Source organism: Cydia splendana, chromosome 2, assembly GCF_910591565.1.
Source record: "Cydia splendana chromosome 2, ilCydSple1.2, whole genome shotgun sequence".
Taxonomy (NCBI): Eukaryota; Metazoa; Arthropoda; class Insecta; order Lepidoptera; family Tortricidae; genus Cydia; species Cydia splendana.
In genome coordinates, this window is record NC_085961.1 from 2,009 (window position 1) to 24,647 (window position 22,639).

A 22,639-nucleotide genomic window follows, 5' to 3' on the forward strand; every position below is an offset into this window, starting at 1 on the left:
TTAGGCAGCAGCCTACCCATCTCCGAAGCTGCCGTCACTATTCGGGGAGCAACTTGACGGAAGTGCTCCCCGAAATTCCATCTCGTGTCTAGTGTAAGGCCGAGGTATTTTATATGGGGCTTCACCTTAACCTCCTCGCCTGAAATTCTAAGGGAGGCACCCTCGGGCACCTTCCATCCTCTCTTCCCGAAAACTATCGCATCGGTCTTCGGGAGGGAGACCATTAGTCCTAAGAGGCGGATTCTAAGTATTATTAGGTCTGCCGCCACTTCCGCCCTCCGCAATGCCTCTCTCAGCTCCTTGCCCCGAATGGCCACCATTGTGTCATCAGCGTAACACATGAGGGCCATTCGGGGGAGTAGCTCTGCACGGATGGCCCAGTCAAAGCCAATGTTCCATAACAGGGGTCCAAGCACCGACCCCTGTGGAACACCGCAGGCCATCCGTCTCTCCAACCGTCCATTAGGAGTGTCGCAGACCACCACTCTATCTGACAGGTAGTGGTCAACGACCCGTCTCAAATATAAGGGCACCTCATGGTATTTAAGGGCCTCCCGAATCACCGAGTATGGGAGGGTACCAAATGCATTGGCGATGTCCAAGGACACCGCAATGGCTCCCTCCCCTCTCCTTTGGGCATCCTCGCAAAAGGCCCGAAGTGCCCCCAATGCGTCCATAGTGGACCTACCATAACGGAACCCATATTGGCGGTCCGAAAGATTTGGACCCGTCTGATGTAAGTGCTTATTGATCCGGGAAGCTACTATGCGTTCGAGCATCTTCCCGGTTTCATCTAGTAGCACTATGGGCCTCCATCCAGAAGGGGAATCCGCCGGCCTAGTCTCCTTCCGGAGGAGACACACTATTCCCTCCTTCCAGCATCTTGGAAATTGCCCATCTTTTAGGCATTGATCAAAAATGGACTTGAGGCAGTCTCCAAGGTACTCCATCACTATGGGAATAATTTTCCCATGAACCCCGTCTGGGCCAGGGGCTTTTTTGCAGGCCCTTATTCTATGGGCCACATAAGCCATTTCACCCTCCGTTACAAGGGGCACCTCCTCTGGATCAATCGGTTCCTCCTCTCTGGGGACCACCATTGCAGGTGGGTTGAATTGTGGAGCTGGAGGAAACAATCCCTCTATTACACTTTGTAGGGTCCCCATTTCCATTGCATCCATAGGAGCGGCCTGGCGAAGCTTTTTCCTCACAAGTTTATAGGGCCGCCCCCATGGGTTTTCATCTAGAGTGGCCAAAAAGGCCGTGTGCGCCGTGTCCTTTGCTTTGGCTATGGCAAGGTTTAAGGCTTTTTTGGCCTCACTTAGCGCCGCATAGTGTGCGTCCAGCTCTTCCTGCGTGTGCCGCCTTCTACGGCAGCGTGTGTATTGCCGTCGTGCCGCATTACTGGTAAGCCGAAGAGCGGCAACTTCCGGACACCACCAATAAGTGGCCTTTTTCTTAGAAGGTGCTCCCGCTCTTCTCATTGAGGCGTCGCAAGTCCTCGTGAGGGATGCCCTGAAGCCAAGGGCCATATTATTTACGTTTTCATCTTCGGGTAGTTGCCGCCCCCACCTCGACTCCACTAAAGCTGCCTCTCTGGCTGCTTCACGGTCCAGGGAGGCCAGGCTCCATCTCGGTAGTCTCCCCGCTCGCCTTGCCGGTCTAGGCTGTTGGTTTGGCCGGGCTCTGGAGACCCTCATTCTGATATACAAATGGTCAGAGAGGGTCTCTGTGTCCTCTAGGACTCGCCAGTCTGCTATTTGTGCTGCCACGACTGGGGAAGCCAGTGTGATATCGACAATTGATCCCCCCTGGGGACGTACACAAGTGTCGGTTGCGCCCCGGTTGACCACTTCAAGTCCAAGTCCAGCCAACCAGTCCAGGAGTACCGCTCCTCTAGGATCAGTCCTAGGGGAGCCCCAAGCAGCGCACTTGGCATTAAGGTCTCCCAGGACCATTATAGGGGAGGGAACTGCACCAGCTACCACCCGTCCGAGTCCCTCCAAGTAAGCCTCAAACTCCCGCAGTGGTTTGTTAGGGGAGAAGTAAACACCAACTAGTACAATGTCCCCCAGTTTGGCCAATACGTATCCAGAGCCACATGACACTCTGGAGAGGGGCAGACCACCCATAGCCGGTGCCACTATGGCTACATTTCCAACCCTATCGCCTACCCAGTTTGATTGCGCAGGGACATAGTACGGCTCTACTACAACAGTCGCAGCAACCTCCCACTCCGCCATGTGTTGGATCATAAGATCTTGTGCACGAGCGCAGTGGTTTACGTTGCATTGGAGTATTTCTAAATTTTGCATTTGTGACATTAAATATCCATAAGTTGTTGTTCCGTCCGATTATCAGGTACATTCGGGGAAGCGGCCGCGGCAGCAGCACCAGGGCCAGCAGTGCAGGCTTCCTTCCCTCTAACTGGTGGGGGGGTGCAAGCTTGCCCGCCCATCACATGCCCCGCCTTTAGTCCCGCGTGGTGGCATACAGCGCACCAGGGGGCCAACGCAGTGCAGTCCTTGCTCATGTGACCTGGTTTGCTGCACCTGTAGCACCAGTTGCCTCTATCCACCGGAGACGGGCACAGAGGCCTCGTATGTCCCGTCCCCATGCAGCGGTAACAGCGTAAAGGTAGCTGTTCCAGAGCCTCTACACGCGCCGCTGACCATCCGAGCACAATGCGTCCTGCTGTGACGACCACTTTAGCCGTTGTTAGTGGGCAGCGTATGATGACTGAGCCGGACCCATTTGCTGCCATTCTGATTGCGCCAACCATCACCTGCTCCTCTTTACAATTGCCTCTGGCGGCAACCTCCTTTTTTATGATCTCCGGAGTGACGGACTCGTTAAATCCGGAAATCTTAATTTCTGCTTTTTTAACTGGCCGGTATACATCTGCCACATCGCCTATTAGATCACGGAGTCGGTCTGCCAGGTTGTCAGCCGCTTGGCTGCTCTGCGCTCCGGGGACCTCAATGATTCGCGCCCCTGTGGCCGACTTGCGCACTTTGAGGTGATTAACTCCAAGTTCCGCCAGTTTTAGCGTGGTGGCCTTTTCCATGACCGTCCTGTAGTCAGTTTGAGCCTCAGGCTTAAGAGCCACCACGACCGCCGCCATATTTGGGGCCACTAGTTTCGGGGCCGTCGTCTTTTTCGGGGCTGTGCCCCTGGTCGGAGTCTGCTGCTGTTGGGACTGGGGCGGGGCAGAACCCTTGCCCTTGCCCTTGTTCTTCTTGACCACCGTAGTCCAACTATCCTGTGGGGGTGCAGGCGGTGGCACACTCGGCCGAGCCACTCCCCTTGGCGCCCTGGCAGCAGGGACCGCCTCCTGGGATTTTTTGGCCCTTGGTGCAGGTACAGGCCTGGTTTTGACCTGCCCAACTGGAGACGGCAGCAGCTGGGTCAATTCAGCCACTCTGGACGCCCCCCCTGATGTTTGACTAGACGCCATTTGGGAGACCGACTGAGATGCCCCCTTATTTCTCTTTTTCGGCCTTGGGGCGCTAGGCTCAAAATCTTGGTGTCCCGTCACTTCCAGGTCTAGGAGCACCCTCCTGTCGGAAGCCAGCGGCGGCCGGAGGATGGGCTCTGGTGGTAGGCGTCCCTCCACCCTCTCGAGGCGGGCATTGACCATCTCTCCCAAAGACACGAAGATTTCGCGCTTGAATTCCCCTAGACGAGTGTCCATGAGAGTGCCCATATCTTGAAGGAGGGCGGACATATCGTCATTCCTCCCCACCGTTGGTTCCTTCGTCAGATTGCGCTCCGAAAAAGCCGTGCGCAGTGCCTTCGTTTCGAGTCGGAGATGTTCCAACTCCTTCCGCATCCTTTGGTTGTCCGCTTTAAGGGAGCGGACAACATCTGACTCTCCGAGTGCGTCTGCAATATCCATTAACTCTTTGCACGCAGAGTTAATACTGCCCCATATCGCACCCTTGAGATTCTTGCTCTTACCGGCATCCTTCATAATATCCTGGGCATAGGCCTTGATGCGATCACCAGGAGTATCGAACACATCTCGTGTTAAATTCATGCATACTGGGCTACGCGACCGCCTGCCCGTGTTCCGTCTTGGTTTGGGACTATGGTTGGTATCCATATCAGCATCTGTCTCATATTCTTCCTGTTGCGCCTGCTGCAGTTTGGCTCTAGCGGCGCCAAGCCCAGTATAATGACCTTTGCCACGGCCACGGTGGGAAGTGCCCAGTTTGCGTTCCGGGGCCTCTTCCTCGCTGTCTGAGCGGGCTCTTACCCTTTTTTCCCCTTTTCCTTTCCGGTTCAAGGTCTTCGCACCACTTCCTGAACCCTCCCTATCAGCCTCCTTGAGATTGTCTCCATCGTCAGGAGACATCTCCGAGAGGTTTACTTCCTCATCGACATCCGCCCACAATCTCCCCAAAGTAGGGGTTGGGGAGACATCCCCCCCGCCAATGTACCCCCTCCCAGAATCGTCCAAATCATTGCTCATTTCTGGCATCACGTCCCTTTGGGACACCATATTGGTCCCCATTTCCCCAGAACTCCCTTTATTCCCCCTGTTTCTCAGCTCCCTACGTTCCCCTCCTTTATTCCCACCCGGATCCGGATTTACCCCCTCCATATCTATGGAGGAGGCGGCCACAGATTTTTTTTTCGAAAAAACGGTCAAGTGTGATCCGTATCACACTTGACAAAGTTACGAAAATTGGGTTTGAAGATTTTTTTCACCCCCTTCTAGTTGTCCAAAAATTTCCAAACAAGAATAGGAATATGGAGTTTAACCTCCCCTATCCAAATCTAGAAACGCTTGAACTCTAGCTTCCTGCGTTCAGACGCTATCGTTTTTCAAAAATTTACAAACTTAAGTCGTGTAGTTGAAAGCGCCTGAAAAAAGGAAATAGCACTCAGTTATTCCTTAATAACTTCTGATCCTGAAGTCAGAAAATTATGTTTGAACCGGCAACAGATAGCCCTTATCTTTCTCCTAATAACCTAATCACTAAAAAAGAAGAACAAAGAAGATAACAGAAGATAAGAATTTTTTCCAAAAATTAAGACAAGTTTCCAAACTTCAAAACAAAGAATTGTTTTCCCTATAACTCTGGAACCAAAAGGCCCAGCGCTGCAGAGAAAACGGAAAAAGAAAGAGAAATAGAAACTAGATTTTTAAAGACTAAAACAGAGAACACAAAAAATAAGAGAAAAAAGATAGAAATTTTTTAGTGAAAAACCAAAACCGCACAAAAACCGTACCTACTCAAAAAGCACAAGAAATCCAATAAATCGCCAAGTCGTCAAGTAAGAGCTGTTTCGATAACCGGAATGGATAGCCAAAAATTGTCTTTATTTCTATACCAAAAATCGCCGAAATCGCTCTATAAACGCCTCACTGAAAAACCTCAACCTAACCTAACCTAACCTTTTTTTTTTTTTTTTTTTTTTTTTTTTTTTTTTTTTTTGTTGAGGAGGGGAAAAATGCAATTACGCATACCACTCGGGTGCAGGGACGGACCCGAGTGGTTATGTGGGACTCCTTGGGCTAATGAGACCCAAGTCTACCCACTAAACAACCCCCCCGTCTGCCGCCATTGTGCTGTAACGGTGGGCTGTAGGAACGCTCGCGCTTTACTTCTACAGCACCACCAGCACCGGTCCGTGTTGGCGGACCATCGCCTCCGGAGGCCCTTGATGGCCTCGTTTCTGTGGACCGTATCAAGTACGGTCACCCTCTCAGGGACCACGTGTGTGGCGGATGACAGGCGTCCCCGTGCCTGTCATCCTGCGGTCAACCTACGGAGGCAGGCGGCGGTCATGTGCGAGCCGTCTGCGTCGAGCACGCTTGCGGCGCCGTTGGTCGGCCATTGGGTCGGACTCTCTGGCGCGTTCCGCCATTTCCTTCTGCTGAAGAACGTCTTCGCAGAAGGTCTTAACCGCTTGCCATGAACCTTCGCTGTCTACCATGGCCTTGACCACGGCCGGCAGCGACAGGTCCGGCCCCACTTTTGCAATCAGGTCGTCTCGCTCCGGCCCCCACACTGGGCACTCCTCCAGTGTGTGTTGTGCGGTGTCGATTGCTGCGCCACATTCGTGGCACTCCTCCGTTGGTTCTCTGCCGGCAATTTTGTGCAGATATCTCCCGAAGCAGCCATGCCCCGAGAGAATCTGCACAAGCCGGAAGGTGAGAGCACCGTGCGGTCGTTCTAGCCACTGGGACATGACCGGTCGGATCGCCGCAATTGTCCGGACTCCCGCACTTGGTCGCTCGAGCCGGTTCACCCACTCTTCAATTGCCTCGCGAGAGAGCTCTTCTCGTTTGGCCTCAATCTCGCGCGGTGCTGGCCAGAAATCCCGGGCCCGCGCCTCCTCGCGCCAGAAGAAAACTGACGCAAGGGCTCTCGCGTCCAAGTCCCATGGCAGGGAACCTAACCTAACCTAACCTAACCTAACCTAACCTAACCTAACCTAACCTAACCTAACCTAACCTAACCTAACCTAACCTAACCTAACCTTTTTTTTTTTTTTTTTTTTTTTTTTTTTTTTTTTTTTTTTTTTTTTTTTTTTTGTTGAGGAGGGGAAAAATGCAATTACGCATACCACTCGGGTGCGGGGACGGACCCGAGTGGTTATGTGGGACTCCTTGGGCTAATGAGACCCAAGTCTACCCACTAAACAACCCCCCCGTCTGCCGCCATTGTGCTGTAACGGTGGGCTGTAGGGACGCTCGCGCTTTACTTCTACAGCACCACCAGCACCGGTCCGTGTTGGCGGACCATCGCCTCCGGAGGCCCTTGATGGCCTCGTTTCTGTGGACCGTATCAAGTACGGTCACCCTCTCAGGGACCACATGTGTGACGGATGACAGGCGTCCCCGTGCCTGTCATCCTGCGGTCAACCTACGGAGGCAGGCGGCGGTCATGTGCGAGCCGTCTGCGTCGAGCACGCTTGCGGCGCCGTTGGTCGGCCATTGGGTCGGACTCTCTGGCGCGTTCCGCCATTTCCTTCTGCTGAAGAACGTCTTCGCAGAAGGTCTTAACCGCTTGCCATGAACCTTCGCTGTCTACCATGGCCTTGACCACGGCCGGCAGCGACAGGTCCGGCCCCACTTTTGCAATCAGGTCGTCTCGCTCCGGCCCCCACACTGGGCACTCCTCCAGTGTGTGTTGTGCGGTGTCGATTGCTGCGCCACATTCGTGGCACTCCTCCGTTGGTTCTCTGCCGGCAATTTTGTGCAGATATCTCCCGAAGCAGCCATGCCCCGAGAGAATCTGCACAAGCCGGAAGGTGAGAGCACCGTGCGGTCGTTCTAGCCACTGGGACATGACCGGTCGGATCGCCGCAATTGTCCGGACTCCCGCACTTGGTCGCTCGAGCCGGTTCACCCACTCTTCAATTGCCTCGCGAGAGAGCTCTTCTCGTTTGGCCTCAATCTCGCGCGGTGCTGGCCAGAAATCCCGGGCCCGCGCCTCCTCGCGCCAGAAGAAAACTGACGCAAGGGCTCTCGCGTCCAAGTCCCATGGCAGGGATCCAGCCAGCACGCATGCAGCTTCGCCGGAAATTGTCCCGTATCCCCGTATAGATCTTATTGCCATCACCCGTTGCGCTTGGCGCATTTGGGTGACGTTCTTGCCAGTAAGACCGCCGGCCCAGACTGGGGCTCCGTACAGGGCTATGGAGCGTACGACTCCCGAGTACAGACGCCGGCATGAACTTTTCGGCCCCCCTATATTCGGGAGCAGGCGTCCGAGCGCACCAGCCGCACCCAGCAGCTTCGGAGTCAGCCGCTCGAAGTGGGCCTGAAAAGACCAACGGCTGTCTAGGGTGATGCCCAAATACCGCATGGTAGGCTTGATGGCAATCTGCACGCCTCCCACGATTATATGAGCCCCGGGCGGAGGCGTCCTCCTGGGCCCGTGAAAGCAGATAGCCTCCGATTTGTTCAAGGCGACCTCTAGACCTAGCCGTCTTATTTTGTCTACTGTATGGGCTACGGCCGCCGTGGCTAGAATAGCGGCTTCTCTGAATGAGGCCCCCCGCGCCGTCACAAGTGTGTCGTCGGCGTAACACACCAGGTCGACCCCGCGCAGAAGTGCTCCCCGTAACACCCAATCATATCCGATGTTCCACAGGAGTGGCCCCAACACTGACCCCTGTGGAACACCGCACACCATTTCCCGACGCCCCCACTCATGCTGCCCGGGGAAGGCAACGAACCGCCGCAGCAGGTAGGCCTTCACTATTCGGCTGAGATGGTGGGGCACTTGGTGGTATAACAGCGCCTCATTTATGCAATCCCAGGGGAGAGTGTTAAAGGCGTTGGCAATGTCTAATGACACTGCCAAGACGACCTCACCCTGGGACACTGCATCCTCCGCCAGTTTCTTTACCCGCAAGATCGCGTGGACTGTTGAGCGACCCCTGCGGAATCCGTACTGGCAATCAGCCAGGTCCGGCCCTTCCGTCATTAAGTGCTTGATAAGACGGTTCGCAATAATCCGCTCAAAGAGCTTGCCCACCTCATCAAGCAACACGATGGGCCGGTAGGCCGACGGTGAATCCGCAGGACGACCTTCTTTCCTCAAGAGTACCAACCGACCAATTTTCCAGGAGTCAGGAAAGCGACCCTGCTCGAGACATGCACTGAAAAACCGACGTAGCCTTGGCTCAAGGGCCTCCATGGCCAGGACCCAGGCTCGACCTGGGATCCCGTCCAATCCGGGTGCTGTGTTTTTGGCCCGTAGTCTCAGAACCGCTGCTCCCAGCTCACCGTCGGTGACAGGGGGCGTCTGCATTTCTGCTTCTCGCTGCCTCTCAGCTGCCCTAGGTGGAGCCATGGGCGGTGGACCTTGCCGAGGCCTGTGCGGAAATAGAGCCGCAACTACGTCGTCCAGCAGCTGAGGTTGGAGACTCTGCGTCAGCGGGGGTGCCCAAGGCCGAAGCTTCTGCCTAACAAGCTTGTAAGGCCTCCCCCATGGATCCCTGTTCAGAGTCTCCAGAAACTCCTCTCGTGACCGGTCTATGGCTTGTGCGATGGCGGCTTTTAGTGCCACTTTTGCCTCCTTATATTTTGTGTACAGGGCCGCTTCTGTTTCTTCGTCTCTGTACTGTCGACTCCGTTGTCGCGTGTACTGACGTCTCGTGAGCACGCACTCCTCGCGCAACTGCGCAAGATCTGGAGACCACCAGTACACGGAGCGTCGGGGAGAGAAGGCCTTGGCTCGAGGCATGGCCGCGTCGCAGACCTCCATCATGCAGTTGCGGAACCATTCAGCTTCCGCCTCGACATCAACCAACTCTTCCGGTTCTGTTGTCCATGTTTGTACCATGGCCGCCAACTCTAGGGCTTCTCGGTCGAGTTTTTTGAGTACCCAGCGTGGGCAGTTTTGGACCGGGTCATTCCGTCTTGGGAGAGAGAGCCTAGGGAGTGCAGAGACACCGAACCGGATGTAACGGTGATCTGACAGGGTCTCGACATCCACCAGGACCTCCCATCCCTGAACACGGCGTGCCAGGGCAGCGTTCGTAAACGTGATGTCTACAATAGAGCCACCCCCTTGGCGCACGCACGTGTTTTCCGTTCCTTTATTTGCGACTGCCAGGTTAGCGGCAATTGCCCACTCCAAAAGAGTACGTCCCCGTGGATCCGTCACTGGGGATCCCCACGCTGCATGTTTTGCGTTAAAATCGCCAGCCACGATGACCGGGGTGGGATGTAGCCGACCAACAAGAGCACCGACCTCAACAAGGAAGCTCTCAAATTCAGCCAGAGTTTTGTTTGGAGAGAAGTATACTCCGACTACCGCCAAATCCCCACAGACCGCTGCGACGCAGCCGTGACCTTTTATAACGCTCTTGAATGGATTGGAGCCGGCGGCGCTCCGCGTAGTTATGGCCACGGTTCCGTCCAGATCCCCGGCCCAGTCGATTCTGTCGGGGACTTTATAGGGCTCCGCTACTATCCCAATGTTGATCGACCACTGTGCCATGCTCTGGTGGAAGAGGTCCTGGGCCTTGGCATCGTGGTTGAGGTTCCCCTGTAAAAAATCGATTGTCGCCATTTAATCGACGGCCATATTTTGAACCTCCTCCGTCGCAACCTGTTCCATGGCGGGCGACTTGATCGGCTGCGAGGGGGCCTGGAGGCCATCAGCAGCTTTGGTCTTCCTACTTTTTCCGGCAGTTTTGGGCGCAGTGCACGCCTTGCTGCTTATTCTGTGCTCCGACGGCTTGCCGGCTGCCGCACACTCGGCACAGTGTGGCGCCGCAGTGCATTGTGCCGCTTTGTGACCCTCTTTGCCACACTGGAAACAGCTTTCAGATCGGTCCGTTTCCGCCTGACATTGCGCCCTTACATGCCCATTTCTAAAGCACCGGAAGCATCGTAAAGGCCTCTTCTCTAGCAGCTTCACTTGCGCAGAGACCCATCCTACCAGTAGGCGACCCCCAGCCACTATCTTCTTTGCAGCCGCGATGGGACATTGAACCCACACTGTTCCGAGCCCTGAGAAACCCTGGCGTATTTCTCCGGCTTTCACCATGTCAACGGTACATTCTCCAGTTCGTGTCACCGCCGCGACCACCTCTTCTGCGGACACCGACTCGTCCAAGCCAGTGACGCGAATGTCAACGGTTTTAGTTGGCCTAGACACCCGTACCTTCTCCGCGCCAATCTGCTGTTGGATCGCTTCAGCTAGTTTGTCAGCCTTTTCCCCGCTAGATGCTCCAGGGACCTCAAGAATGCACGCTCCGGTAGCCGCTCGCCGGAAGCGCAGTCCCCCAGGGATGTCCATGTCCGTTAGTTGGACCTTGGTCCTAGCCTCCGCAATCACATCTTTGTATGTGACGCCTTTTTTCGCAGCTTCCGGTTGTAGGGTAAGCACGACGGCTGCAGATCGTGGCGCTTTCAGCTTTGCGGCTTTTGCTTTATCTGTTTGCTGCGGCGGGGCCACACGCTGTGCCGTCTTCCGCTTGTTTCCCTTGCTCGCAACCACATTCCAGCCCTCTTTCATGGTGGCGGGGACAGGAGGCAGCGAACGGGGTGTGGGGGACTCCTTTGCTGACTGGTTTGAAGTCACACCTCCCTTCTTTTTAGTCGTTTTGCTGGCCTTTTTTGTAGCTCCAGGAGCTGGAGCAGACTGTGGCTTTTTAGTGGCATCTATCACCTTTTTCCCACTGGGGCCAGCAGTTGCTCTCGCCGCAGAAGAAGCTGTGGATGCTGCAGCCTGCTTCTTGTTGTCTGCTGCCAATGCCGGTCGCAATTGCTTAGCCGGCAGCAAACGACCCTCGGCTTCTAGTCCGTCCAGACGTGCGCTTACAATCGCTCCCACCTGGAGAGCCACTGCACGCCTTACTTCCTCGTCCAAGAGAGCGGGCGTCAGGTCGATCGACGTTTGGGTAATGCGCGACGGCAACTTTTCCTTCGGGGCCGGCAGCGTATCCAACGTTATCGTGTCTGGCATGTCTGCATCCTCGCCTGGTCCGGAGGGCAGAACCTCCCGCACAGGACTCTCCCTCCGCCTCCCTCGCTCTACTTCTGCCTTAAGTTGGGCCAGTTCCCCGCGGAGGATGGCCATCTCCGCTTGCAGGCGACTATTCGCCGCCTGCAGTTGGCGAGTCTCGTCTGAGATCGTGCGCTCGCTTAAACTATCAAACGCTTTCGCGATAGTTTCTGCCGCCTGTTTAAGGGCCCGCACATAGGTTCCCTTCAGATTCTTTGATGATGAGGCCACGTTCTCGATAATCTTCACGTGGTCCGCCACCGACTTGGAGAGGTCTACTGCAGACTTCTCATTCACGTCTTCACTGACTGAGGGTGATTTTGAAAATCGCGTGTCCCGCAGTCGTCTTGCCACTTTTGCCTGGCTTGCAATGTCCAACTCCGCCTCTATCTCGAGAGCCTCTCGTTTGGCCTCATTGAGCGCTCTCTTTGCCGCTGCAAGGCCAACGTATTGGCCCGTCGTAGGTGGACGTCCCCTTGAGCGCTTGATCTCTTCCTCTTGACCTTCTGGCTCAGGGGAGCCCAATGCCTCCCAGTCATCTAACAGAGACTCGTTTGCCCCTCCACTGGCTCTTTTTGCGCCAACATCGGCCCAAAATCTCCGCTTATTGGTCCCTGCAGAGGAGCTCGAGTTCGACCTCGACCTGACCGTTCTTAGAGTGCAGTCTGACTGGTCACTCTCGTCAGCACTTGCGAGCATATCTGCCACGCTTTCCGCCATTTTTTCAGCGCCGCTCTCCTTCAATTTCCGGCTGCGCTTTTCAACCTTTGTGCCCTTTATTTTGGGCTTCCCTTCTACGCTTTTAAATTTGATTTTTAAGTTTTTAGTTTCCATACAGTTCCCACGAGTATGGGGGATATAAGTGGTCCATCCAAGCGGTGCCCCCTGCACCTGGATAAGCCTTAGCGTATCCCGTTAGAGTGTCGGCCGTTACACTAACGGGGGAAGCACTAGCGACTGACTCCACTTCAGCCATGCATCCTCTCGCGGTGCTCCGCCGCTTAGGATTAGGAGTGATTTTTTATTGAGGTTTTCTTCCTCGCAGCCCAGCCGATTAAGGCAAGGCCCCCGGTGCTTGTCCGAAGCCGCAAAACATGACTACGACCCCGACACTAGCAACGGTTGGTCCGGCGTCGACTATATGTCGAATGCGCTTGGCACAGCGCCGCACCCGTCACAACCATTTCTGGAGCGACCCCCCTCATTTTGGACGGCCCAAAGACCACCCAGTCCCCCCAGACCAATAAGTCCACAAAAGTCCTCAAAAGAGGTAAGACCCAAATTTGGCCTGGACAGCCCAAAAAGACCGCCAAACCCATAGCAGCCTTGCCGGCCACCGCCACCTACTTGACCGAAAACGGTCCCTCTAGAGAGGTTTACCCACCCCCCGGACTCATCCACAAGGACCTCTGCTGGACAGAGAACCTGTGGAGAGAACCCCCCCCCCCCCCACGACAGGACATTGGCAGCACCGGTAAGCAATAACTTGAAAAACCAAGAAATTACTTACCGTTGCCCCCGGGGCGCACCGTCCAGGTACCCTTCCCTTACCCCCAGATCACTCGGATCAAGAGGAATGAGAAGGGACCTGGCCCACTTGGAGGTTTCCTGTCCGTAGCGCCCCAACCTAACCTAACCTAACCTAACCTAACCTAACCTAACCTAACCTAACCTAACCTTTTTTTTTTTTTTTTTTTTTTTTTTTTTTTTTTTTTTTTTTTTTTTGACGGAGTGGGGAATGCTTTTACGCATCCCTCCCAGGCCTTGGGGAAGGCCATAATGGGGAGGGTATGTGGGACTCACTCTTTCGGCTCCCTCTCCTAGCGAGAGGGAGGGAAAGAGAATACCCACTAAACCCCACTCCGGCGTCACACCCTCTCAGACGTTGTATGGGGGCATCATGGGCTCGCGCAGTCATTCTTCCATGATGCCCCCCGTCTCTTCCCGGCATTAGGCCGGGGAACCCGCAACAAAGGAAGGGAGAATCAGGGACGCTTCTGATTCCCCTTTAGCCGTGTAGGGCCGTGCAATGTGGGCCTCAACCCACTGGCCCTACCGAGGGAGGACGCGGTTCACCGCAGCGTACTGCGCGCGTCTTCTCCCTCTTCGTCTCTGCCGAAGCGGGTGTACGTCGGCCGCGTCTTCGCGCTCCCGCTCCGCTGCCTCCTTCTGCGAGATGACCTCCTCGCAGAAGGAGACTACCGCCTTCCATTTTCTCTCGCTGCCCAGCATGGCCGCAACGACGCTGTGCAGCGAGAGATCCATCGTTTTTATTGCTGCCGTTAGAGTACGGCGCTCCTCATCCCAACGACTGCAGACCTCTAAGGTGTGTTGGGCCGAGTCATCAGGGTCACCGCATTCGTGACACTGGGGCCCTAATTCCCTCTTTATGTTGTGCAGGTAATGACCGAAGCAGCCGTGTCCGGTCATTACCTGCGTTGCCCTATATGATAGGGCCCCGTGTTTCCTCTTCAACCACTCCTCTATATGAGGGAGGACTGCCCCTATGGTGCGTGTTCCATAGCGGGAGTCCTCCAGGCCGGCTTCCCATAGCTCCCGGAGCCTGTCCTTAGCCTCTCGGTCTGCCCGCTCTACCGCTTCTGGGTCCAAGTACTCTCCTCGAGCCCTGGCCTCCGCCTTCAACACGTATCTCTCCGCTAGGACCTGGGCATCGAGCTCCCACGGAGGAGTGGATGCAAGGAGACACGCCGCCGCATGGGATACTGTTGAGTAGCCCCTAATTATTCTGAGAGCCACCACCCTCTGCGGCCGCCGGAGCAGGGATTTATTTTCACTCGACAGCCGGTCCGCCCAAATCGGGGCGCCGTATAGTGCCATACTTCTTACAACCCCCGCAAAGAGGCGGCGGCATGGGGCTCTCGGTCCTCCCACGTTGGGCAGCAGCCTACCTAGGGCGGAAGCCGCGCCCACAATTCGGGGAGCAAGTCGGATGAAATGCTCCCCGAAGTCCCACTTTCTGTCCAGGACCAGGCCAAGATGTTTGATGTTGGCCTTGACCTGGACAGGTTCTCTATCCACTTGGATCGTCAAGTTGGCGGGCAGACACCATCTTTTTCCTCCGAAGACTATTGCCTCTGTCTTCGGGAGGGCTACCCTTAACCCAAGCAGGCGTATGCGGCCGATCGTCATTTCTGTGGCGACCGCCGCCCTCCTCAGGGTCTCCCCCAATTCTCTTCCCCGCACAGCCACCATTGTGTCGTCCGCGTAACATATGGTGGACATGCGGGGAAGCTGTGCCCCCCTTATGACCCAGTCATAGCCGATGTTCCACAGGAGAGGTCCTAAGACTGACCCCTGCGGAACACCGCAGGCCATTTCGCGCTCGCAACGGCCCCCTCTCATTTCATAGAGCACTACCCTTTCAGATAGGTAGTGCTCCACGATTGTCCTCAGGTATGGAGGCACTTCGTGGTACCGAAGTGCCTCCTTAATCACAGTATACGGGAGGGTGCCGAAAGCATTGGCGATGTCAAGTGACACCGCCACGACACCCTCTCCTCTTCCCGCCGCATCTTCACTAAATTCCCTCAGAGAGGAAAGTGCGTCCATCGTGGACAGCCCCGCCCGAAACCCGAACTGCCTGTCACTGATGTTCGGGCCGGTGTTCCAGAGGTGTTGGAGAATGCGGCCAGCGAGGATGCGTTCCAACATCTTTCCGACCTCGTCCAGGAGTACTATGGGCCGATATCCGGAGGGACTGTCCGGCGGGCGGCCCTCCTTCCTGAGGAGGCATAGCCTACCCTCTTTCCAGCATCTCGGAAAACGGCCCTCTTTTAGGCAATCATTGAAAAGTTCCTTAATCCGATTTCCGAGATGCTTTAGTACGATAGGGAGGACCTTCCCATGTACCCCGTCAGGCCCAGGAGCCTTTTTACATCCTCTTAGGCGGATGTCTACCCTCGTCATCTCTTCATCGGAGACCTCGGGGATCTCCATCGGACCTACCGGTTCTGCCAAGGGGACCGACATTACCGGCGGCGTAAAGTCGGGCGCCGGCGGGAAGAGGCCCTCCACTATTCGCGTGAGGAGTTCCGGCTCTAGGGAGTCCATGGGAGGGGCATGTTTCATCTTGTTGCGTACAAGCTTGTACGGTCGCCCCCATGGATCCCGGTCTAGAGTGGCCAGGAATTCCTCTCTCGCCTCATCCTTTCTTTTGGCGATTGCCAGGTTGAGAGCCTCTTTTGCCGTTTTGAGGGCCTGGTACGTTGCCTCTTCCTCCTCCTCAGTATGCCTCCTCCGTCGACATCGATTGAATGCGCGGCGGCACGCGTTACTGGTGATACGGAGGGCCGCGATTTCCTCCGACCACCAGTACACCCTCCTCCTTGCTGTAGGTCGTCCGGCGCGTGGCATTGCTGCATCAGATATTGATTGCAGACTTTCGCGGAGGCGTGAGGCACGCTCATCCACTCCTAGCGCTATTGGAGGAGGGTTATTCCATGCCTCAACCATTGCGGCTTCGTCCGCCATCTCGCGGTCCAGCTTTGTTATGGTCCACTTAGGGAAACCATTTCTTCTTCGGCCGGGCATCGGCGGGACTACCGGCGCATTGTGGACCCTCATTTGTATATATAGGTGGTCGGACAGGGTCTCCACCTCCTCAAGGACCCGCCAATCCGTTATACGCGCGGCAATGGCAGGGGTCGAAAACGATATGTCAACAATAGACCCCCCCTGCCGTCGCACGCATGTATTGGCGTTGCCCTGGTTCAGGACAGCCAAGCCCGTCGCCACTGCCCAATCCCTTAGAGCAGCTCCCTTTGGGTTTGTGAGGGGCGAGCCCCAAGCCTCACTTTTGGCGTTAAAATCGCCTAATACGAGCACCTGGCTGGGGCTCGCTCTCCTCACAATATTCCCGATCTCTTCTAGGAATCGCTCAAGATCCCGAAGCGGTTTATTGGGGGAGAAGTAGCTCGCTACGACTACAGTTTCACCCCATTTTGCCGCTGCGTATCCCCGGCCTCGGGCTATTGGCGTAAGGAGTGGAAAGTCACCCACCGCCGGTACCATCATGGCCACCCTGCCGTCTGTGGCCCCTACCCAGTTTGACTGGGGAGGAACAAAATATGGCTCTGCCACCACCGCTATGGAGATGCCCCACTCCGCCGTGAATTGCATGAGCAGATCTTGAGCACGAGCGGAGTGGTTGACATTACACTGTAAGATATCCAGATGTGGGTGTACTGGCATTACATATCCATATTTTGTCCCTCACAGGCCGATTGGTCGGCGTTACGCTTTGGGGGGGCTCTTTGGATCTTCAGAAGAGCCTCTTTGCCTTTTGCTGGTGGGGGCGCACAGGAAAAGCCCCCCATTATGTGCCCCGCAGGTCTTTTGGCCGCATGGCACACCGAACAAAAGGCAGCCTCCGCCTTGCAGTCCGCGATCCTGTGGTCCGGTCTGCTACAGCGGAAGCAGAGGCTGCTCCTATCTACCGGCGATGGGCACAGTGCTCTGGTGTGCCCCGTGCCCATGCACTTGAAGCACCTCATTGGTGTTGGGTCCAGCGCCACTACCAGGGCCGAGGACCAACCTATTAGAAGTCGACCCGCTGCGGTGACCCTTTTGGCTGCCGTTATAGGGCATTGTGCCAACGCCGACCCTGTCCCATTATATTGGGCCCTAATAGATCCCACCTTTATTTCATTCAGCGAGCATTCGCCCAATTTAGCGATTGCTCCAGCGATCGCCTCCTGAGTGGCTGCCTCATCTAGGCCCGAAATGCGTAGGTCCGCCATTTTGGTGGGCCTATATACTCGGGCTTCCTCTCCAATCACGTCCGTGATTTTTCGGCAGAGTTCGTCAGCCGCCCTGCCATTGTCCGACCCGGACACCTCAATAATCCTGGCTCCAGCAGCTGTTTTACGGACCTTGACGTGTTCAAGACCCACATCAGCAAGATTCACCGATGTGGTGGCCTTAGACATGATTGAGGCGTATGTCGCCTCAGACTCCGGCTTCAAAGCCACCACTATCGCAGCCGTAGAGGGCACAACCAGCTTTCGTGGACCCGCAGGTGCCGGTTTCCGGACCGGAGCGGCAGGGGGGGAAGAAGGCTTGGCGGATTTGCCAGATTTGCCCTTTTTGACAACCTGCGTCCAAGACTCAGCAGGCTGCTGTGTTGTTGTTGCCGGCTGTGAGGGTGGGGAGGCACTGGGCTCCTTCGCCGTCTTCTGCCTGGGAGCAGAGTTAGCCCTCTTCTTGGTCGCTGGTGCCGCTGGTGCCGAAGGCTGAGCCGCAGGGGCCTTAGGCTGCCTAGTGGGTGGCTCACGTGTCACTGCCCTTGAGGGCACCCCAGAGAAAAGTTCCGGCTGGGGTATGGGCTGGCTTGCAATCGTCTTATTCCTGTCCGCCGCGAGAGGGGGGCGGGGGACCGGCTCAGGGGAATAGCCCGTGCGGGCCGAGATCATGTTTCCCATAGTAATTGTGAGATCCCGCTTCAGGTCCTCCTTCAGTTCCTTGAGGGCCTCCTTGAGGGCCTCAGCGAAACCCGTCGGGGACTGGTCAAATTCAGTCGTTGGGGCCTGTGCTAGGGGCTGGGTCTCCCTCTCAGAGAAAGCTCTACGAAGGGCCTTCATCTCCGCCTGACATTGGGCAAGTTGCTCCCGCATTCTCTTATTATCAGCCTTTAAGGCTCGCAACTCCTCACCCTCTTCTCTGTCTGCCAGGCAATCAGTGGCCGCCAAGATGTCCCGGCAGGCTTGATTCATTTTGCCCCAGACTTGTCCATTTAGGTTGCCGGATTTCCCGGCAGCCTGTAGTACAATCTGGGTCGCTTCCCGCACTATATCGATGTAGTCCGTCCCTGTGTATGGGGGCGGGCTGCGTTCTCTCAATTCTTGACTTGGAGACGGGGACGGGGTCAGCATCCGCGGCTCCTTATCCCCCTTCTTCTTATTGTCCCTCTTGTTGTCCCCCTGGGACCTTGTCTGGAGGGGGGGAAAAGGGAGGACCACTCCCTTTCCCTCCTGGCTGTCCAGCACCTCCAAGAGGAAGTCCTCCTTATGGGCCCTCAGTCTGGCCTTGGCTGCTGCCAGGCCAGTAAAGTGGCCTTTGGAGGCTTTCTTCACCATGGCCTTGGCCCTACCCCTCAGCGCGGTGCTGATTTTAGGCCCGATCCCAACGTGAGCCTCATATTCCAGGTCCTGGTTCCCCTCATGGGGCCTCTTGTTGGAGGCGGCCTCAGCCATGTCCTGGCCCTCCATAGGTTCCTCCCAGTTGGGCGAGGTCGGAGAACCCGCCCCTAAAGCCCCTTTATGGGGCCCCGTGATTGGAGCCCCCTCCGGATTCAACCCCTTCGCGGGGTTATCCATATATTTGCCACGCGAAAACCACCCCTTATGGGTGGAATTCGCCCAAAAAAGGTGAAAACCCAAAAACCTAACCTAACCTAACTATTTTGGTCAAGTGCGAGTCGCACCAGATCCAAAACAGCAAAAACAAACTTAAAATTATTTTATGCGACGGACTGTAGCGTCACTCCTGGTTGAGCTACAGATCTCGAACCAAGGTCTAAAAATAGCTCTAAGTATGTGCTATCTACTAATAATTTTTTCAACTAAAAATATTTAATATTTTACAAGCTATTAAATTTCCAACACGAAAACCAACTTATGTTTGCGTTTAGCGACGCCGCAAATTTTGAAATAGCAATCTATTAAAAAATTAATAACTTCTAAACTATACACTCTAAAAATATAATTCAAACGGATTTGAATTCCCTACAATTAGCTTAATCTAAATAACCTAACACAAAAAATTTATTTACACAAGAACAGAAGATATGATTTTTTGAAACTGAAATCTCCTAACGTCGTCAACCGCAAATGGGGTAAACTTTTTACTGAAAGTGTGAACTTTGAACTCCAGTATCTCCCGAACCAAAGGTCGGATCGATATGGGGAAAATAGCTCCTTGTAGAGCAAAAAGCCGACCCAATTACAAAATTAACAGACGTAAAGAAAAAAGAAAGACTAAATGGATGTGAATTTTTCAAAGTGAAAAAGTGCCTGAAGGGAAAAAGTGAATTTATATGTAAAGTGAAAGAAATTGAAAATAGTATAGAAATCTAGGGAAAAGCTGGGAAAGAACAACGGTATAAAATAGAACTCAATTAACTTTATCTCACCACAAAAATTCGCAAAATTACCTCACTTCTACCTCTGAAATTTTACCTCAACCTAACCTAACCTAACCTAACCTAACCTAACCTAACCTAACCTAACCTAACCTAACCTAACCTAACCTAACCTAACCTAACCTAACCTAACCTAACCTAACCTAACCTTTTTTTTTTTTTTTATACAGGGGAAATGCATTACGCATACCACCCGGGTGCGGGGACACCCGGGTGGTTATGTGGGACTCCCACGAGAATCCGGTCTACCCACTAAAACCACCTGTTTGTCACCACGGTGCTGTAAGGCGAGGCCACGGGAACAATCTGTGTACACTACCATGGCCTCGCAGCGGCTGGCTGTTAAGCCCCATCTCCGGGAAATTGATTTCCCTACCGGCATTTGGGGCGTGATTTGGTTTTAGCACACCCTTCGCCTCGAGGACCTAGTTTCAATCGGATGGCTGTCGTCCCCTTGACTGCCACCCAAAGGTCTTCATTAAGGCGGCAGGCGGCGGTCATGGGCGACCCGCCTCCGCCTTGCTCTTTTGCGCCGCAGCGGGTGAGCATCTACATCCTCTTCTCGCGCGCGCTCCGCCGCTTCTTTTTGGGTCATGACCACCTCGCAGAAGGTGGTCATAGCTTTCCAGCATCGTTTGTTTTCTGTCATTGCCTTTACGACGGTCGGCAACGACAGATCAGCCCCAATTGTCGCAACTAAATGATTGCGCGGCGCTACCCAACTTGGGCAGTCCGCCAGCGTGTGCTGCGCTGTATCTTCTGCACTGTTGCAGTGGTGACACGCTGGCGTTGGCTCCCGTTTAGACTTCTCGCACAGGTACTTGCCAAAGCACCCATGGCCCGAGAGTACCTGTGCGAGATGGAAAGACACCACACCGTGCTGTCTACCGACCCATTCTTTAAGGACAGGCTGGATAGCTCCGGCTGTCCAGTGACCGGCGCATGGATTCCTTAGCCTCTCACCCCATTTTCGGAGAACGACAACGCGAGCATTCGTCCGCCAGCGCTTCACCTCTTCGAGCATAGGCTCCTGATCTCTGGCTCGAGATTCCGAAATCCGCCTATATATGGTCGCCAGTGCTTTTGCCTCCAGATCCCAGGGCGGGGTCCCGGCCAAGGCGCATGCCGCATCACTGGAGATGGTGCGATATCCTCTGATGGCCCTTATCGCCATGATCCTTTGAGGTCTTCGTAGAAGTATTTGGTTTTCGGCGCTAAGGGCATCTACCCAAATGGGTGCACCGTACAGGGCCATCGACCTCACTACCATCGTGTATAGACTGCGGCAGCCTACATTTGGCCCCCCCATGTTTGGTAGGAGTCGGCTAAGCGCACCGGCTGCTCCTAGAAGCCTAGGAGTCAGGCGCTTAAAGTGCTCCTTAAAGTTCCACCGGCTGTCGAGGACGAGTCCCAGATATTTCATCGTCGACCCAACGCCGATGGGAACTCCACTTACTACAAGCTGAGCGCCAGCTGGAGGTGCTTTTCTAGGTCCATGAAAGCAGATGGCCTCCGACTTATGAAGAGCAACCTCTAGACCCAACCTACGGATCCTTGTTACCACTTGGGCTACTCCCGCCGTAGCCCTTAGCGACGCCTCCCTGAACGTGCTAGCCTTCGCTGAAATGAGAGTGTCGTCGGCATAGCACGTCAGTTCAATCCCCGGAAGATTTCTGCCACGCAGCACCCAGTCATACCCAATATTCCACAGGAGTGGTCCCAGTACCGACCCCTGCGGAACACCGCATGACATGATTTTCAGACCCCATCCGTTATCATTTGGCACCGGGTACTTGACAGCCCTCTCTGATAAGTACGCCTCTATAATGTTGCGCAAATACCTCGGCACCGCATGGTATCTGAGTGCTTCCTTAATGCACCCCCAAGGCAGAGTGTTAAATGCGTTCGATATGTCCAACGACACTGCGAGGACCACCCCGCCTTGGGACACTGCCTCCTCTCTCAGGGTCTTAACTCTGGCGATCGCGTCAATTGTGGATCGGCAGTGACGAAAGCCGAACTGATTTTGGCTAAGATTTGGCCCCACATTTTCGAGGTGCTTGAGGAGGCGAAGCGAGATGATACGCTCGAAAAGTTTACTCACCTCGTCGAGTAAGACGATCGGTCGATAAGCCGATGATGAGTCGGCCGGACGTCCCATCTTTTGAATAAGGACCAGTTTCCCTGTTTTCCACATCCGTGGAAACCGACCCTGTTCGAAACATGCGCTGAAGAGTGCTCTCACCCGGGGTCCAAGAGGACCTATTGCTAGCACCCAAGCACGGCCTGGTATGCCATCGGGGCCTGGCGCTTTATTTTTATTTATCCGGAGCACAGCGGCACCAAGTTCGCCCTCAGTGACCTCTGGTACGTCGGTATCATCTGCACCTGCATCAATCGGCGCCATTGGGGGTGGTATGAACTCCGGTGTATCCGGGAAGAGAGTGTTTACCACCCGCTGCAAGAGTTGGGGCTGAAGAGTCTGTGTCAGCGGGGGTGTCCATGGTCGGAGTTTACTCCTCACCATCTTATATGGTCTCCCCCAAGGATCGTTATTGAGACTCTCCAGCATCTCCTTCTCAGCCCGGTCTTTAGCTCGACCAATAGCCGTCTTAAGAGAGACAGCTAGCTCTCTGTAAGTTGCATAGAGCTGTGCCTCCTCGTTAGCATCTCGCCGTTGCCGCCTGCGACTCCTTGTGTACTGGCGTCGCGCTGCGATACACGATTCTCGCAGTTGTGCCAATTCTGCGGACCACCAATACACTTGGCGTTTTGGAAGAAAGGGCCCCGCTCGTGGCATGGCAGCATCACAGGTGTCAGTCATGGCATCCCTTAGCCATGAGGCTTCAACTTCGACGTCCAAAGAACCTTCGGGTGCCGGCAGCCAGGCCTTAACGAGGGCCGCCTCCTCCAGCACTTCACGGTCCAGTCGTTTTAGCGCCCATCGAGGGTTGTTCCCCCTTGGAAGACTTCTAGGGCTTATCGACACGGTCGTGGGTGT

At 55.0% G+C, this 22,639-nt stretch overlaps 2 protein-coding genes across 2 annotated transcripts; both read right to left on the reverse strand.

Annotated features, from left to right (window-relative positions):
- Positions 1 to 2,323: 2,323 nt before the first annotated feature.
- Positions 2,324 to 4,516, reverse strand: LOC134800634 (uncharacterized). Its single transcript, XM_063773122.1, has one exon. It carries the CDS (start codon positions 4,514 to 4,516, stop codon positions 2,324 to 2,326), a length of 2,193 nt encoding a protein of 730 aa, XP_063629192.1.
- A 12,174-nt stretch (positions 4,517 to 16,690) lies between these two features.
- On the reverse strand, positions 16,691 to 18,814 carry LOC134800670 (uncharacterized). The gene has a single exon (XM_063773155.1). The coding sequence runs from the start codon at positions 18,812 to 18,814 to the stop codon at positions 16,691 to 16,693; it is 2,124 nt and encodes a 707-aa protein (XP_063629225.1).
- Positions 18,815 to 22,639: the final 3,825 nt, after the last annotated feature.